Source organism: Lonchura striata, chromosome 37 (assembly GCF_050655825.1).
Source record: "Lonchura striata isolate lonStrDom1 chromosome 37, ASM5065582v1, whole genome shotgun sequence".
Lineage (NCBI taxonomy): Eukaryota > Metazoa > Chordata > Aves > Passeriformes > Estrildidae > Lonchura > Lonchura striata.
The window spans coordinates 15,001,666-15,019,891 of NC_140739.1; the positions used below are offsets into that span (position 1 = coordinate 15,001,666).

General features: G+C 56.2%; 2 protein-coding genes across 2 annotated transcripts; one reads left to right on the forward strand and one right to left on the reverse strand.

The window, feature by feature from the left end:
* Nucleotides 1-12: 12 nt before the first annotated feature.
* TFPT (TCF3 fusion partner) lies at nucleotides 13-10,931 on the forward strand. The gene is made up of 6 exons (XM_085565851.1): nucleotides 13-101; nucleotides 2,328-2,611; nucleotides 5,542-5,612; nucleotides 5,708-5,777; nucleotides 7,928-8,149; nucleotides 10,095-10,931. Exons 2-6 carry the CDS (start codon nucleotides 2,330-2,332, stop codon nucleotides 10,179-10,181), a joined length of 732 nt encoding a protein of 243 aa, XP_085421977.1. The 5' UTR covers nucleotides 13-101; nucleotides 2,328-2,329; the 3' UTR covers nucleotides 10,182-10,931.
* Nucleotides 10,893-17,148, reverse strand: NDUFA3 (NADH:ubiquinone oxidoreductase subunit A3). The gene is made up of 4 exons (XM_077789869.2): nucleotides 17,088-17,148; nucleotides 14,584-14,658; nucleotides 14,412-14,489; nucleotides 10,893-11,114 (listed from the first exon to the last, which is right to left on the reverse strand). Exons 1-4 carry the CDS (start codon nucleotides 17,095-17,097, stop codon nucleotides 11,023-11,025), a joined length of 255 nt encoding a protein of 84 aa, XP_077645995.2. The 5' UTR covers nucleotides 17,098-17,148; the 3' UTR covers nucleotides 10,893-11,022.
* Nucleotides 17,149-18,226: the final 1,078 nt, after the last annotated feature.

The window sequence follows — 18,226 nt, forward strand, 5'->3', positions numbered from 1 at the left end:
CATCGCCGCGCGCCGGCGCCGCTCCGGTCCCGCTCCCCCCTCCCCCCCCCCTCCCGCCCGGAGCGGCGCGCGCGGCCCCGGCGCCGTGACGTCATCGCGCGGTGCGTGACGTCAGCGGGCGGTGGGGGGGACTGGGAGGGAACTGGGATGGACTGGGACGGACTGGGATGAACTGGGATGGACTGGGAACAACTGGGAACAACTGGGAACGGGCTGGGAACAACTGGGAACAACTGGGAGGGGACTGGGATGAACTGGGATGGACTGGGAGGGACTGGGATGGACTGGGAACAACTGGGAACGGGCTGGGAGCAACTGGGAGGGAACTGGGATGGACTGGGATGAACTGGGAGGGAACTGGGATGAACTGGGAACAACTGGGAACGGGCTGGGAGCAACTGGGAGGGAACTGGGATGGACTGGGAGGGACTGGGAGGGAACTGGGACTGGAGATTGGGGGCACTGGGAGCGACTGGAAGTACTGGGAGGGACTGGGAGCACTGGGAATAGGGACTGAGATGAACTGGGATGAACTGGGATGAACTGGGATGGACTGGGAGGGAACTGGGATGGACTGGGAGGGAACTGGGATGGACTGGGAGGGACTGGGAGCACTGGGAATAGGGACTGGGATAGACTGGGAGGGACTGGGGGAAACTGGGATAAACTGGGAGGGAACTGGGATGGACTGGGAGGGAACTGGGAGGGAACTGGGACTGGAGATTGGGGGCACTGGGAGGGACTGGAAGTACTGGGAGGGACTGGGAGCACTGGGAATAGGGACTGGGATGAACTGGGATGAACTGGGATGGACTGGGATGAACTGGGAGGGACTGGGAGTGGCGATTGGGGGCACTGGGAGGGACTGGGAGGGACTGGGAGCACTGGGAATAGGGACTGGGATGGACTGGGAGGGACTGGGATGGACTGGGAACAACTGGGAGCGGGCTGGGAGCAACTGGGAGGGAACTGGGATGGACTGGGAGGGACTGGGAGCACTGGGGGGAAACTGGGAGGGACTGGGAGGGAACTGGGAGTGATCAGAGGGGCACTGGGAGTACTGGGAGCGGGAACTGGGATGGACTGGGAGGGACTGGGAGGGGGAACTGGGATGGACTGGGAGAGACAGGGAGTGGGAATTCGGGGGACTGGGATGGACTGGGAGAGACTGGGAAGGGTGGAGGGGGAACTGGGATGGACTGGGAGCACTGGGAGGGACTGGGATGGACTGGGAGTGATCAGAGGAGAACTGGGATGGACTGGGAGCACTGGGAGGGACTGGGAAGGAACTGGGGGGGACTGGGAGGGACTGGGAGTGAACTTAGGACCCCCCCTCCCCAGGGGGCGGATTTTGGGTGAATTTGGGGTGAATTTTTGGTGATATTTTAGGGAATTTTGGGGTTAATTTTGGCTGATTTTTTGGGTGATTTCAGGGTGATTTCAGGGTGACGTTTTGGTGGTTTTTTGGGTCATTTTTGGGTGATGTTTCAGTGAATTTTTGGGTGATTTTTGGGCAATATTTCAGTGGATTTTTTGAGTGAATTTCGGGTGATTTTAGGGTGATATTTCAGCGGATTTTTGGGTGAATTTTGGGCGATTTTATGGCGATATTTCAGTGGATTTTTGGGTGAATTTTGGGTGATTTTATGGCGATATTTCAGCGGATTTTTGGCTGATTTTTGGGTGATTTTAGGGCGATATGTCAGCGGATTTTTGGGTGAATTTTGGGCGATTTTATGGCGATATTTCAGTGGATTTTTTGGTGAATTTTTGCTGATTTTTGGGCAATATTTCAGCGGATTTTTGGGCGCATTTGTGGTGAATTTTTGAGTTAATTTGGGTCCATCTCCTCCCCGCAGGCATGGCGGGCGTCTCCTTTGAGGGAATTTTGGGTGATTTTAGGGCGATATTTCAGTGGATTTTTGGGTGAATTTTGGGTGATTTTATGGTGATATGTCAGCGGATTTTTGGGTGAATTTTGGGCAATTTTATGGCGATATTTCAGCGGACTTTTGGGTGAATTTTGGGTGATTTTAGGGCGATATTTCAGTGGATTTTTGGCTGATTTTTGGGTGATTTTAGGGCGATATTTCAGCGGATTTTTGGGTGAATTTTGGGTGATTTTAGGGCGATATTTCAGTGGATTTTTGGGTGAATCTTGGGTGATTTTATGGCGATATTTCAGTGGATTTTTGGGTGAATTTTGGGTGATTTTATGGCGATATTTCAGTGGATTTTTGGGTGATTTTAGGGTGATATTTCAGCGGATTTTTGGGCGCATTTGTGGTGAATTTTTGAGTTAATTTGGGCCCATCTCCTCCCCGCAGGCATGGCGGGCGTCTCCTTCGAGGAGTTCTCGGCGCCGCCGGGCGCGGAGCTGGCGCTGGAGCCGCTCTTCGGGGGGAACATTCTGGAAAGCGAAGGCGAGCCCGAGGCGGGGCCCGAGGGGGGTGGGGCTGCCCCGCCCCTCCCCCCCGCGCCCCGCCCCCCGCGCGGGGGACGCGGCCAGGAGCGGGGGGGGGAGGGGCGGGCGGGCGAGGACTCCCCGGAGCGTCGGCGGCGCCGGATGAAGCTGCAGGCGCTGGGCCGGCGCTGCCGCGAGATCCGGCAGGTGAGGGCCGGGACACGCCCGCCAAGATGGCGGCGGGGTGGGCAACATGGCGGCCACGGCCAGAAAATGGTGGAGACACGCACAACATGGCGGCCGCGGCCACAAAATGGCGGAGACACGCACAACATGGCGGCCACGGCCATAAAATGGCAGAGACACGCACAACATGGCGACCGCGGCCATAAAATGGCGGGTGCGCAACATGGTGGCCATGACCACCAAGATGGCGGCAGGGAGGGCAACATGGCGGCCACGGCCACAAAATGGCGGAGACACGCACAACATGGCGGCCATGGCCATAAAATGGCGGAGACATGCACAACATGGCGACCGCGGCCATAAAATGGCGGAGACACACACAACATGGCTCCCGCGGCCACAAAATGGCGGAGACACGCACAACATGGCGACCGCGGCCATAAAATGGCGGGTGCGCAACATGGTGGCCGCAGCCACAAAATGGCGGAGACACACACAACATGGTGGCCACGGCCAAAAAATGGCGGGTGCGCAACATGGTGGCCATGACCACCAAGATGGCGGCGGGGCGGGCAACATGGCGGCCGCGGCCACAAAATGGCGGGTGCGCAACATGGTGGCCGTGACCACCAAGATGGCAGCCGGGACCAGAAAATGGCAGGCGCACAAGATGGCGGCCACACCCGCCAAGATGGCGGGGAGTGGGTGGGCAACATGGCGGCCGCGCCCGCAAAATGGCGGAGACACACACAACATGGCGGCCACACCCGCAAAATGGCGGAGACACGCACAACATGGCGGCCTCGGCCAAAAAATGGCGGAGACACGCACAACATGGCGGCCACGGCCACAAAATGGCAGAGACACGCACAACATGGAAGCCACGGCCATAAAATGGCGGGTGCGCAACATGGTGGCCATGACCACCAAGATGGCGGCAGGGAGGGCAACATGGCGGTCGTGCCCGCAAAATGGCAGAGACACACACAACATGGCGGCCACGGCCACAAAATGGCGGGTGCGCTACATGGTGGCCGTGACCACCAAGATGGCGGCGGGGCGGGCAACATGGCGGCCACGGCCAGAAAATGGCAGGCACACAAGATGGCGGCCACACCCGCCAAGATAGCGGGGAGAGGGTGGGCAACATGGCGGACTAGACCGTAAAGTGTTGGCCACGCCCACAAAATGGCGGAGGCATGCACAACATGGTGGCCACACCGACAAAATGGCGGGTGCACAACATGGCGGCCATGCCCACAAAATGGCGGGGGCGAAACATGGCAGCCACGTCCACCAAGATGGCGGGAGGATGGGCAACATGGCGGACCAGACCATAAAGCGTTGGCCACGCACAAGATTGACACCACACCCACAAAATGGCGGCCCTCACAAAATGGCGGGCACAGAACATGGTGGCCACGCCCACAGAATGGCGGAGGCGCAACATCGCGGCCACGCCCGCCAAGATGGCAGGGGGGTTGGCATCATGGCGGCCACGCTCACAAAAGGGGCCCCTTTCCCTCCAAGCCCCGCCCCTTTCCTTCTAAGCCCACCCATTTCCCTCTAAGCCCCTCCCCTTTCCCATTTAGCCCTGCCCCAGACCCTCTAAGCCCCGCCCTTTTCCTTCTAAGCCCCACCCCTTTCCATCTAAGCCCCGCCCCTGTCCTTCTAAGCACCGCCCATTTTCCTCTAAGTCCCGCCCCTTCCCCTTTAAGCCCCACCCATTTCCCCTCTAAGCCACTCCCCGTCCCTCTAAGCCCCGCCCCTTTTCTTCTAAGCCTCACCCATTTTCCTCTAAGCCCCACCCATTTTCTTCTAAGCCACGCCCCTGTCCCTCTAAGCCCCGCCCGTTTTTTTCTAAGCTCCGCCCTTTATTTTATAAGCCCCGCCCCTTTCCCTCTAAGCACCGCCCCTTACCTTCTAAGCCCCACCCATTTTCCTCTAAGCCCCGCCCCTGTCCCTCTAAGCCCCGCCCCTTTCCCATGTAGCCACGCCCCTTTCCCCTCTAAGCTGCACCCCTTTCATTCTAAGCCCCGCCCCCGTCCCGCTAAGCCCCGCCTCTTTTCTAGCAAGCCCCTCCTCTTTCTCATATAGCCCCGCCCTTTTCCCCTCTAAGCACCGCCCCTTTTCCTCTAAGCCCCGTCCCTGCCCCTCTAAACCCCGCCCCTTTCCTTCTAAGCCCCGCCCCTTCCCCGCTAAACCCCGCCCGTTTTCCTCCTAAGCCCCGCCCTCTTCCCCATATAGCCACGCCCCTTTCCTTCTAAGCCCCGCCCCTTTCCCCTCTAAGCCCCACCCATTACCCCTCTAAGCCCCACCCATTACCCCTCTAAGCCCCGCCCCTTTCCCATATAGCCCCCGCCCTTTCCATCTAAGCCACGCCCATTTTCCTCTAAGCCCCGCCCTGTCCCTCTAAGCCCCGCCCCTGTCCCTATAAGCCCCACCCATTTACCCTCTAAGCCCCGCCCCTTTCCCTCTAAGCCCCGCCCTTTCCCATCTAAGCCCCGCCCCTTCCCCTCTAAGCCCCGCCCTTTCCCCTCTAAGCCCCGCCCTTTCTCCTCTAAGCCCCGCCCTTTCCCCTCTAAGCCCCGCCCTTTCCCCTCTAAGCCCCGCCCCTGTCCTTCTAAGCCCCGCCCCTTTCCCCTCTAAGCCCCGCCCCTTTCCCATATAGCCTCTCCCTTCTCATATAGCCCCGCCCTTTCCCTCTAAGCCCCGCCCCTTTCCCATATAGCCCCGCCCTTTCCTTCTAAGCCCCGCCCGTTTCCCCTCTAAGCCCCGCCCCTTTTCCATATAGCACCGCCCCTTTCCCATTTAGCCCCGCCCGTTTCCCCTCTAAGCCCCGCCCCTTTTCCATATAACCCCGCCCCTTTCCCATTTAGCCCCGCCCCTTTTCCTCTAAGCCCCGCCCCTTTCCCCTCTAAGCCCGCCCCTTTCCCTGGCCCCGCCCCCAGGTGAATGCGCGGGCGCTGCAGCGACTGCGGCTGGTGCAGCGGGAGACGCGCCGCATGCGGCTGGAGCGCAGGTGGGGAGCCAATAACAGCCCAGCACGCAAATGTATGCAAACGACGCGCCGGGGTATGCAAATATATGCAAATAACTGCTGGGCCCCGCCCGCAGGTTCCTGATGCGGGTGCTGGACGCTCACGGGGATCGGTACCGGCAGGGAGAGCTGACGGTGCTGCTGCAGGTGGGCCCGAAACTGCCCCAAATTCACCCAAAATCACCCCAAAATTAACCCAAAATCACCCCAAAATTAACCCCAAATCATCCCTAAATGAACCCAAAATCATCTCAAAATTAACCCAAAATCACCCCAAAATTAACCCAAAATCATCCCTAAATGAACCCAAAATCATCTCAAAATTAACCCCAAATCATCTCAAAATTAACCCAAAATCACCCTAAAATTAACCCAAAATCACCCCAAAATTAACCCCAAATCATCTCAAAATTAACCCAAAATCACCCCAAAATTCACCCAAAATCACCCCAAAATTAACCCCAAATCACCCCAAAATTAACCCAAAATCATCTCAAAATTAACCCAAAATCATCTCAAAATTAACCCAAAATCACCCCGAAATTAACCCCAAATCACCCCAAAATTAACCCCAAATCATCTCAAAATGAACCCAAAATCTCCCTAAAATTAACCCAAAATCACCCCAAAATTAACCCCAAATCACCCCAAAATTAACCCAAAATCACCCCAAAAATAACTCCCAAATTTCCCCCCCAAAACCCCCCGACCCCCCAATTCCCTCCCAGGACCCCCCAAATTTTTCCCCCAGGACCCCCCAAATTTCCCCCCTGACCCCCAAATTTCACCCCCAAATCCCCCCTGCCCCCCAAATTTCACCCCCAGGTCCCCCCCAACCCCCCTGCCCCCCCAAATTTCCCCCTGCCCCCCAAATTTCCCCCCTGACCGCCACTTTCCCCCCAAAACCCCCAAATTTCCCCCCCAAATCCCCCCTGACCCCCAAATTTGCCCCCCAAACCTCCCCTGACCCCCCAAATCCCCCCCTGACCCCCCAAATTTCCCCCCGACCCCCAAATTTCCCCCCAAATTTCCCCCCTGACCCCCCAAATCCCCCCCTGACCCCCAAATTTCCCCCCCAAGTCCCCCCAAAACCCCCCAGGACCCCCCAAATTTCTCCCCTGACCCCCAATTCCCCCCCAGGACCCCCCAAATTCCCCCCTGACACCCACTTTCCCCCCAAAACCCCCAAATTTCCCCCCTGACCTCCAAATTTCTCCCCCAAACCTCCCCTGACCCCCCAAATTTCCCCCCCCAATCCCCCCGACCCCCAAATTTCCCCCCTGCCCCCCAAATTTCCCCCCTTCCCCCCACATTTCCCCCTGACCCCCAAATTTCCCCCCCCAATCCCCCCGACCCCCAAATTTGCCCCCCAAACCTCCCCTGACCCCCCAAATCCCCCCCGACCCCCCAAATTTCCCCCTGACCCCCCAATTTCCCCCCAAATTTCCCCCCTGACCCCCAATTTCCCCCCAAATTTCCCCCTGACCCCCCAATTTCCCTCCCCAGGACCCCCAAAACCCCCAAATTTCCCCCCCAAGTTTCCCCCTGCCCCCCAAATTTCACCCCGAGGACCCCCCAAGCCCCCCCTGACCCCCAAATTTCCCCCCAAATTTCCCCCCTGACCCCCCAAATCCCCCCCTGACCCCCAAATTTCCCCCCCAAGTCCCCCCAAAACCCCCCCAATTCCCCCCCAGGACCCCCCAAATTCCCCCCTGACCCCCACTTTCCCCCCAAAACCCCCAAATTTCCCCCCCAATCCCCCCCTGACCCCCAAATTTCACCCCCAGGTCCCCCCAAATTTCCCCCTGACCCCCAATTTCCCCCCAGGACCCCCCAAATTCCCCCCTGACCCCCAAATTTCCCCCCAATCCCCCAAATTTCCCCCCCAAACCCCCCTGCCCCCCAAATTTCCCCCCAGGCCCCCCCAAACCCCCCAGGACCCCCCAAATTTCCCCCCTGACCCCCAAATTTCCCCCCAGGACCCTCCAAATTTCCCCCTGACCCCCAAATTTCTCCCCCAAACCTCCCCTGACCCCCCAAATTTCCCCCCCAATCCCCCCCTTCCCCCCAAATTTCCCCCCTGCCCCCCAAATTTCCCCCCTGATTGCCACTTTCCCCCCAAAACCCCCAAATTTCCCCCCCAAATCCCCCCTGACCCCCAAATTTCCCCCCCAAACCCCCCCGACCCCCCAATTTCTCCCCAAATTTCCCCCCAGGACCCCCCAAATTTCCCCCCAAATTTCCCCCCAAACCCCCCCTGACCCCCAAATCCCCCCTGACCCCCAAATTCCCCCCAGGACGAGGGGGGTCCCTGCGGGGGGGTCGCGGCCGCCCCCCCCGGGAACGCCGAGAACGAGCCCCCCGGGGGGGGCGCCCCCGCCCCGCCCCCCCCGGCCCCCCCGGAGCCCCCCGGGCCCAAACGGCGCCGCCGAGACCCCCGGGGGGGGCGCAGGGGGGGACCCCAAAACCCCCCGAGACCCCAAAGGGCGCCCCAAAACCCCCCCGGGGGGGGCGCGCAGGTAAGGGGGCGGGGGGGGGTTTGGGGGGTCCTGGGGGTGGTTTGGGGGGATTTGGGGGGATTTGGGGGGGATTTGGGAGGTCCTGGGGGTGGTTTGGGGGGATTTGGGGGGATTTGGGGGGGCTTGGGGGGTCCTGGGGGTGGTTTGGGGGGGATTTGGGGGGATTTGGGGGGGCTTGGGGGGTCCTGGGGGTGGTTTGGGGGGGATTTGGGGGGGCTTGGGGGGTCCTGGGGGTGGTTTGGGGGGATTTGGGGGAATTTGGGGGGTCCTGGAGGTGCTTTGGGGGCATTTGGGGGGATTTGGGGGGTCCCAGGGGGTGGTTTGGGGGAATTTGGGGGGGATTGGGGGGGATTTGGGGAGTCCTGGCGGTGCTTTGGGGGGATTTGGGGGGATTTGGGGGTTCCAAGGGTCGGTTTTGGGGGGATTGGGGGGGATTTGGGGGGTCCCGGTGGTCGGTTTTGGGGGATTTGGGGGGTCCCGGGGGTGGTTTGGGGGGATTTGGGGGGATTGGGGGGAATTTGGGGGGATTTGGGGTCCCAAGGGTCGGTTTTGGGGGGATTTGGGGGGTCCCAGGGGGCGGTTTGGGGGGATTTGGGGGGATTTGGGAGGTCCTGGGGGTCGGTTTTGGGGGGATTTGGGGGAATTTGGGGGGTCCAGGAGGTGCTTTGGGGGCATTTGGGGGGATTTGGGGGGTCCCAGGGGGTGGTTTGGGGGAATTTGGGGGGGATTGGGGGGGATTTGGGGAGTCCTGGCGGTGCTTTGGGGGGATTTGGGGGGATTTGGGGGTTCCAAGGGTCGGTTTTGGGGGGATTGGGGGGGATTTGGGGGGTCCTGGGGGTCGGTTTTGGGGGGATTTGGGGGGATTTGGGGGGGATTTGGGGGTCCTGGAGGTCAATTTGGGGGGGTTTGGGGGGTCCCGGGGGTGGTTTGGGGGGGTTTGGGGTCCCAAGGGTCGGTTTTGGGGGGATTTGGGGGGGATTTGGGGGGTCCCAGGGGGCGGTTTTGGGGGGATTTGGGGGGATTTGGGGGGTCCCGGCGGTGGTTTGGGGGGATTTGGGGGGATTTGGGGTCCCAGGGGGTGGTTTGGGGGGATTTGGGGGGGGTTTGGGGGGTCCCGGGGGTCGGTTTTGGGGGGTCCCGGGGGTGGTTTGGGGGGATTGGGGGGGATTTGGGGGGTCCTGGGGGGCACTTTGGGGGGATTTGGGGGTCTTAAGGGTCGGTTTTGGGGGGATTTGGGGGGGATTGGGGAAATTTGGGGGGTCCCGGGGGTGGTTTGGTGGGGATTTGGGGGATTAGGGGGGATTTGGGGGGTCCCGGGGGGCATTTTGGGGGAATTTGGGGGTCTCAAGGGTCGGTTTTGGGGGGATTTGGGGGGATTTGGGGGGTCCCGGGGGGCACTTTGGGGGGGATTTGGGGTCCCAAGGGTCGGTTTTGGGGGGATTGCGGAGGATTTGGGGGTCCCCAGGGTTGGTCTGGGGAAATTTTGGGGGGATTTGGGGGATCCTGGGGGTCGGTTTTGGGGGGATTTGGGGTAATTTTGGGGGTCTCAAGGGTCGGTTTGGGGAAATTTTGGGGGGATTTGGGCAGTTTTGGGGAGGATTTGGGGGGTTTGGGGGTAATTTGGGGGGGGTTGGGGGGTACCAAGGATTTTGGGGTCACTTTTGGGACATTTTGGGGTCACTTTTGGGGTATTTTGGGTCACTTTTGGGGTATTTTGGGTCACTTTTGGGGTATTTTGGGGTCACTTTTGGGACATTTTGGGGTCACTTTTGGGGTATTTTGGGGTGCAGGGATATTTGGGGTCACTTTTGGGGTATTTGGGGGTCACTTTTGGGGTATTTTGGGGTCACTTTTGGGACATTTTGGGGTTCAGGGATATTTTGGGTCACTTTTGGGATATTTTGGGGTCCCTTTGGGGGTCTGACCCCTCCCCCTCTCTCCCCAGCCCAGCCCCTCCCCCCCCTGGGGACCCCCCAGCCCCCCCGAGAAGCCCCCGAGGGTCCCCAAATTCTCCGGGGCCGATTTCGACTGAGCCCCGCGGGGGGGACCCCAAAATCCCCCCAAAATCCCCCAAAAATCCCCCCCAAAATCCCCCCAAAAAACCTCAAATTTCTCAATAAACGGAAATCCCAACAACAAAAATTTCATTTCTTTTCTGTATTTTTGGGGTTCCAAAGCTTGGGGGGATCGCGAAATTCTCCCCCAAAAAATCCCAAAATCCCCCCAAAAATCCTCTCCCAAATCCCCCAAAATCCGCATCCAAAAATATCCCCGAAAAACCCTAAAATCCCCCAAAATCCTCCCAAAATCCCCCCAAAAATCCCTCCCAGTAATCTCAAAAACTCCCCAAAAAAAAACCCAAAATCCCCCCTAAAATCCCCTCCCAACAATCCCTCAAGTCCCCCCAAAAAAAATCCCAAAATCCCCCCAAAAACCCCCAAAAATCCCAAAATCCCCCCAAAAAACTCCCCAAAAATCCCCCAAAAAACTCCCCAAAAATCCCAAAATCCCCCCCAAAAAACCAAAAATTCCCCCCAAAATCCCCAAATTTCTTAATAAACAAAAATCCCCCCAAAAAAACCCCAAAAATAAAAAAATCCTCCCAAAAATCCGCAAATCCCCCCCAAAATCCCCCTAAAAACCCCCAAATCCCCTCAAAATCCCCAAATCCCTCCAAAAAACCCAAAATCCCCCAAAATTCCCCCCAAAAATTCTCAATAAACAACAAAACCAGCACAAAATCCTCATTTCATTTCTGTATTTTTGGGGTTTCCACTTTTGGGGTCCCCCCAAAATCGCCCTCAGGGGGTCGGGGGGGGGGTTCCCCAAATTTTGGGTTTTTTTTGGGGTGAATTTGGGGGATTTTGGGTCCCTCAGAGCTTCTGGAGCCAGGCCAGGCCGGGGCCCTCGGGGGCGCAGGGGTGCGAGGGCACCTCGGGGTGCCGGCCGTCGTCCCGCAGAGGAACTGGGGAAATTTGGGGGGTCAGGGGTCCCCAAAAACCGGGGGACCCCAAAAACCCCAAATTTGGGATCGGGGGAGGGAATTTTGGGGGATTTGGGGGGTTTTGGGACATTTTGGAAGGATTTTTGGAGGGATTTTTTGGGGTCCCAAAGGGGAGAAATTGGGGGAATTTGGGGGTTTTGGGGGAGATTTTGGGGGTCAGGGGTCCCCAAAAATTGGGGGACCCCAAAAACCCCAAATTTGGGATTGGTGGGGGAATTTTGGGGGATTTTGGGGGTATTTTGGGACATTTCAGGGGGATTTTTGGGGTTTTAGGGGATTGTTTTGGGGTTCCAAAGGGGAGAAATTGGGGCGATTTTTGGGGGGTTTGGGGGAGATTTGGGGGGTCAGGGGTCCCCAAAAATTGGGGAACCCCAAAAACCCCAAATTTGGGATCTGGGGAGGGAATTTTGGGGGGTTTTGGGACATTTCGGGGGGATTTTTGGGGTTTTAGGGGATATTTTTGGGGTCCCAAAGGGGAGAAATTGGGGAGATTTTTGGGGGGTTTGGGGGAGATTTGGGGGGTCAGGGGTCCCCAAAAATCGGGGGACCCCAAAAACCCCAAATTTGGGATCGGAGGAGGGAATTTTGGGGGGTTTTGGGACATTTTGGGCGGATTTTTGGGGTTTTAGGGGATATTTTTGGGGTTCCAAAGGGGAGAAATTGGGGAGATTTTGGGGGAGATTTGGGGGGTCTCTGGGAGTCCCCAAAAATTGGGGGACCCCAAAAACCCCAAATTTGGGATCGGGGGAGGGAATTTTGGGGGATTTTGGGACATTTCGGGGGGATTTTTGGGGTTTTAGGGGATTTTTTTGGGGTTCCAAAGGAGAGAAATTGGGGAGATTTTGGGGGAATTTGGGGGAGATTTGGGGGTTCAGGGGGTCCCCAAAAATTGGGGAACCCAAAAACCCCAAATTTGGGATCGGGGGAGGGAATTTTGGGGGATTTTGGGACATTTCGGGGGGATTTTTGGGGTTTTAGGGGATTTTTTTGGGGTTCCAAAGGAGAGAAATTGGGGAGATTTTGGGGGAATTTGGGGGAGATTTGGGGGTTCAGGGGGTCCCCAAAAATTGGGGAACCCAAAAACCCCAAATTTGGGATCGGGGGAGGGAATTTTGGGGGGTTTTGGGACATTTTGGGGGGATTTTTGGGGTTTTAGGGGATTTTTTTGGGGTTCCAAAGGGGAGAAATTGGGGAGATTTTGGGGGGTTTGGAGGAGATTTGGGGGGTCAGGGGTCCCCAAAAATTGGGGAACCCAAAAACCCCAAATTTGGGATCGGGGGAAGGAATTTGGGGGGGTTTTGGGACATTTTGGGCGGATTTGTGGGGTTTTAAGGGAATTTTGTGGGGTTCCAAAGGGGAGAAATTGGGGGAATTTGGGGGGAATTTGGGGGAGATTTGGGGGGTCAGTGGTCCCCAAAAATCGGGGGACCCCAAAAACCCCAAATTTGGGATCGGAGGAGGGAATTTTGGGGGGTTTTGGGACATTTTGGGCGGATTTTTGGGGTTTTAGGGGATATTTTTGGGGTTCCAAAGGGGAGAAATTGGGGAGATTTTGGGGGAGATTTGGGGGGTCTCTGGGAGTCCCCAAAAATTGGGGACCCCAAAAACCCCAAATTTGGGATCAAGGGAAGGAATTTTGGGGGGTTTTGGGACATTTTGGGCGGATTTTTGGGGTTTTAGGGGATTTTTGTGGGGTTCCAAAGGGGAGAAATTGGGGAGATTTTGGGGGTTTGGGGGAGATTTGGGGGTCTCAGTAGTCCCCAAAAATTGGGGACCCCAAAAACCCCAAATTTGGGATCGGGGGAGGGAATTTTGGGGGGTTTTGGGACATTTTGGGGGGATTTTTGGGGTTTTAGGGGATATTTTTGGGGTTCTGAAGGGGAGAAATTGGGGCGAATTTTGGGGGGATTTGGGGGAGATTTGGGGGGTCAGGGGTCCCCTAAAATCGGGGGACCCCAAAAACCCCAAATTTGGGATCGGGGGAGGGAATTTTGGGGGATTTTGGGACATTTTGGGCGGATTTTTGGGGTTTTAGGGGATTTTTTTGGGGTTCCAAAGGGGAGAAATTGGGGAGATTTTGGGGGAATTTGGGGGAGATTTGGGGGGTCTCTGGGAGTCCCCAAAAATTGGGGGACCCCAAAAACCCCAAATTTGGGATCGGGGGAGGGAATTTTGGGGGATTTTGGGACATTTCGGGGGGATTTTTGGGGTTTTAGGGGATTTTTTTGGGGTTCCAAAGGAGAGAAATTGGGGAGATTTTGGGGGAATTTGGGGGAGATTTGGGGGTTCAGGGGGTCCCCAAAAATTGGGGAACCCAAAAACCCCAAATTTGGGATCGGGGGAGGGAATTTTGGGGGGTTTTGGGACATTTTGGGGGGATTTTTGGGGTTTTAGGGGATTTTTTTGGGGTTCCAAAGGGGAGAAATTGGGGAGATTTTGGGGGGTTTGGAGGAGATTTGGGGGGTCAGGGGGTCCCCAAAAATTGGGGAACCCAAAAACCCCAAATTTGGGATCGGGGGAAGGAATTTGGGGGGGTTTTGGGACATTTTGGGCGGATTTTTGGGGTTTTAGGGGATTTTTGTGGGGTTCCAAAGGGGAGAAATTGGGGAGATTTTGGGGGTTTGGGGGAGATTTGGGGGTCTCAGTAGTCCCCAAAAATTGGGGACCCCAAAAACCCCAAATTTGGGATCGGGGGAGGGAATTTTGGGGGATCTGGGGGGTTTTTGGGTTATTTTTGGGGATATTTCCAGGGTTATTTTGGGGTGTTTCGGGGATATTTTTGGGATGATTTTGGGCTGATTTTGGAGATATTTTGGGGCTGATTTTGGGGATATTTTGGGAATATTTTGGGGCTGATTTTGTGGATATTTTGGGGCTGATTTTGGGCTGTTTGAGGTATATTTTGGGGATAATTCGGGGCTGATTTTGGGCTGTTTTGGGGATATTTTGGTGATATTTTGGGGCAGATTTTGGGGTGATTTCGGGCTGTTTGAGGTATACTTTGGCGATAATTCAGGGCTGGTTTTGGGCTGTTTTGGGGATATTTCGGGGATATTTTGGGGCTGATTTTGGGGTGATTTTGGGGATAATTTGGGGCTGATTTTGGGCTGTTTTGGGGATATTTTGGGGCTGATTTTGGGGTGCTTTTGGGCTGTTTGAGGTATACTTTGGGGATAATTCAGGGCTAGTTTTGGGCTGTTTCGGGGATATTTTGGTGATATTTTGGGGCAGATTTTGGGGTGATTTCGGGCTCCGTACCGGGGTAGGTGTAGGGCGTGGCCTGGTTGATCATCCCCGAGTATTTGGTCAAGGGGCTCAGCAGCGGCGACACCAACGCTGGGGAGGGGCACAGAGAGGGGGGGGAGGTCAGGGGGACCCCAAAAATCCCCCAAAACCCCCCAAAATTGCCCGAAACCCCCCCGGGGCTCACCCAGGGCGGCGATGCCGACGCTGGCGGCGATCACCGGCTCCTTGGCCCAGAACGAGCGCAGGGCGGCGGCCAGGCCTGGGGAGGAGTCAGAGAGCCAAAAAGGGCCAAAATCGGCCCAAAATCGGCCAAAATGGGCCCAAAATCGGCCAAAATGGGCCCAAATAATGGCCCAGAACTGACTAAAATACCCCAAATGGCCCAAAATACCCAAAACAGCCCAAAAACGGCCAAAACCAGCCCAAAAACAGCCCAGAACTGACTAAAATACCCCAAACTACCCAAAATACCCAAAACAGCCCAAAAACGGCCAAAACCAGCCCAAAAACAGCCCAGAACTGACTAAAATATCCCAAACTACCCAAATACCCAAAACAGCCCAAAATAACAGCCCAGAACTGACCAAAATACCCCAAACAGCCCCAAAATGCCCAAAAATAGTCAAAACCAGCCCAAAATACCCAAAACAGCCCAAAAACAGCCCAGAACTGACTAAAATACCCCAAACTACCCAAAATACCCAAAACAGCCCCAAAACAGCCCAAAATAACGGCCCAGAACTGACTAAAATACCCCAAACTACCCAAAATACCCAAAACCAGCCCAAAAACAGCCCAGAACTGACTAAAATACCCCAAACTACCCAAAATACCCAAAACAGCCCAAAAACGGCCAAAACCAGCCCCAAAAACAGCCCAGAACTGACTAAAATACCCCAAAGGGCCCCAAAAGACCCAAAAATAGCCAAAAGCAGCCCAAAATAGCCAAAACCAGCCCAAAATAACAGCCCAGAACTCACTAAAATACCCCAAATGGCCCAAAATACCCAAAACCAGCCCAAAAATGGCCAAAACCAGCCGAAAAACAGCCCAGAACTGACTAAAATACCCCAAATGGCCCCAAAAGACTCAAAAATAGCCAAAACCAGCCCAAAAACAGCCCAAAACTGACTAAAATACCCCAAACTACCCAAAATACCCAAAACAGCCCCAAAACAGCCCAAAATAACGGCCCAGAACTGACTAAAATACCCCAAACAGCCCCAAAATACCCAAACCCAAAAATACCCCAAACCAGCCCAGAAATACCAAAACCAGCCCCCAAAAACACCCAAAAACACCCCAAAACACCCCAGAAATGCCCCAAAACCAAACCACCCCAAAACAGCCCCAAAACATCCCAAAGTACCTCAAAATAGCCCAAATCCCCTCAGAACCCCCCAAATTCCCTCAGGATCCCCCCAATTCCCCCAAATCCCCTCAGGACCCACCAAATCCCCCCAAATCCCCTCAGGACCCCCCAAATTCCCCCAAATTTCCCCAAATCCCCTCAGGACCCCCCAAATTCCCCCAAATTTCCCCAAATTCCCCCAAATCCCCTCAGGACACCCCAAATTCCCCCAAATTTCCCCCAAATTCCCCCAAATCCCCTCAGGACACCCCAAATTCCCCCAAATTTCCCCCAAATTCCCCCAAATCCCCTCAGGACACCCCAAATTCCCCCAAATTTCCCCCAAATTCCCCCAAATCCCCCCAAATTTCCCCAAATTCCCCCAAATTTTCCCCAAATTCTCCAAATTTCCCCAAATTTCCCCAAATTCCCCCAAATCCCCTCAGGACCCCCCAAATTTCTCCTAAATTTCCCCCAAATTCCCCCAAATTCCCCAAATTTCCCCAATTTTCCCCAAATTTTCCCCAAATTCCCCCAAATCCCCCCAAATTTCCCCCAAATTCCCCAAATCCCCCCAAATTTCCCCCAAATCCCCCCAAATTTTCCCCAAATTTCCCCAAATCCCCCCAAATTTCCCCAAATTCCCCCAAATTTCCCCCCAAATTTCCCCAAATTCCCCCAAATTTCCCCCCAAATTTCCCCAAATTCCCCAAATTTCCCCCAAATTTCCCCAATTTTCCCCAAATTTTCCCCAAATTCCCCCCAAATTTCCCCCAAATTCCCCCAAATTTCCCCAAATTTCCCCAAATTTCCCCCAAATTCCCCCAAATCCCCCCAATTTTCCCCAAATTCCCCCAATTTTCCCCAAATTCCCCAAATCCCCCCAAATTCCCCCAAATTTCCCCAAATTTCCCCAAATTCCCCCAAATTTCCCCAAATTTTCCCCAAATTCCCCCAAATCCCCCCAAATTTCCCCAAATTTCCCCCAAATTCCCCAAATTTCCCCCAAATTTCCCCAAATTCCCCCAAATTCCCCCAAATTTCCCCCAAATCCCCCCAAATTTCCCCAAATTTCCCCAAATTCCCCCAAATTTCCCCAAATTTCCCCAAATTTCCCCCAAATTTCCCCAAATTCCCAAAATTTCCCCCAAATTCCCCCAAATTTCCCCAAATTCCCCCAAATTTCCCCCAAATCCCCCCAAATTTCCCCAAATTTCCCCAAATTCCCCCAAATTCCCCCAAATTTCCCCAAATCCCCCCAAATTCCCCCAAATTTCCCCCAAATTCCCCCAAATCCCCCCAAATTTCCCCAAATTCCCCAATTTCCCCTCACTCACGTCCCGCCATCCCCTCCCCCCTCTCAAGGGCGTCCGCGCGCGGCGATGACGTCACCGCGCCTGGAAAGGGGGCGGGGCCCGTTTTGGTGACGTCACCGCGCCGGGAAAGGGGGCGGGGCTCGCTCTGGTGACGTCACCGCGCCGGGACAAGGGGCGGGGCTCGCTCTGGTGACGTCACCGCGCCGGGACAAGGGGCGGGGCTCGCTCTGGTGACGTCACCGCGCCGGGACAAGGGGCGGGGCTCGCTCTGGTGACGTCATCGCGCCGGGGGCGGGGCCTGGGCGGGAGAGCGAGGTAAGGGGGGAGGGGAGGGACCCCCAAATTTGGGGAGGGGTCCCCAAATTAAGGTGGGGGGGAGGGGAGGGACCCCCAAATTTGGGGATTTTGGGGTGGGGGAGGGGAACGGGAAGATCCCAAATCGAAACGGGGGGAAAAAAACCCCAAATTTGGGGAGGGGGTCCCTAAATTAAGGTGGGGGGAGGGGAGGGACCCCCAAATTTGGGGAGGGGTCCTCAAAGGGTGGAGGAGGGGCGAGGGACCCCCAAATTTGGGGATTTTGGGGGGTTTGGGGTGGGGGAGGGGAACGAGAAGATCCCAAATCGAAACGGGGGGAAAAAAACCCAAATTTGGGGAGGGGGTCCCTAAATTAAGGTGGGGGGGAGGGGAGGGACCCCCACATTTGGGGAGGGGTCCCCGAAGGTTTTGGGGGGATTTTTGGGGGGGTTTGGGGTGGGGGAGGGGAACGGGAAGATCCCAAATCGAAACGGGGGAAAAAAAAACAAATTTGGGGAGGGGGTCCCCAAATTAAGGTGGGGGGGAGGGGAGGGACCCCCAAATTTGGGGAGGGGTCCTCAAAGGGTGGAGGAGGGGCGAGGGACCCCCAAATTTGGGGATTTTGGGGGGGTTTGGGGTGGGGGAGGGGAAGGCGGAGGTCCCAAATCGAAACGGGGGGAAAAAAACCCCAAATTTGGGGAGGGGGTCCCCAAATTAAGGTGGGGGGAGGGGACGGACCCCCAAATTTGGGGAGGGGTCCCCGAAGGATTTGGGGGGATTTTTGGGGGGGTTTGGGGTGGGGGAGGGGAACGGGAAATTCCCAAATAGAAATGGGGCGAAAAAGACCCCCAAATTGTGGGTGGGGA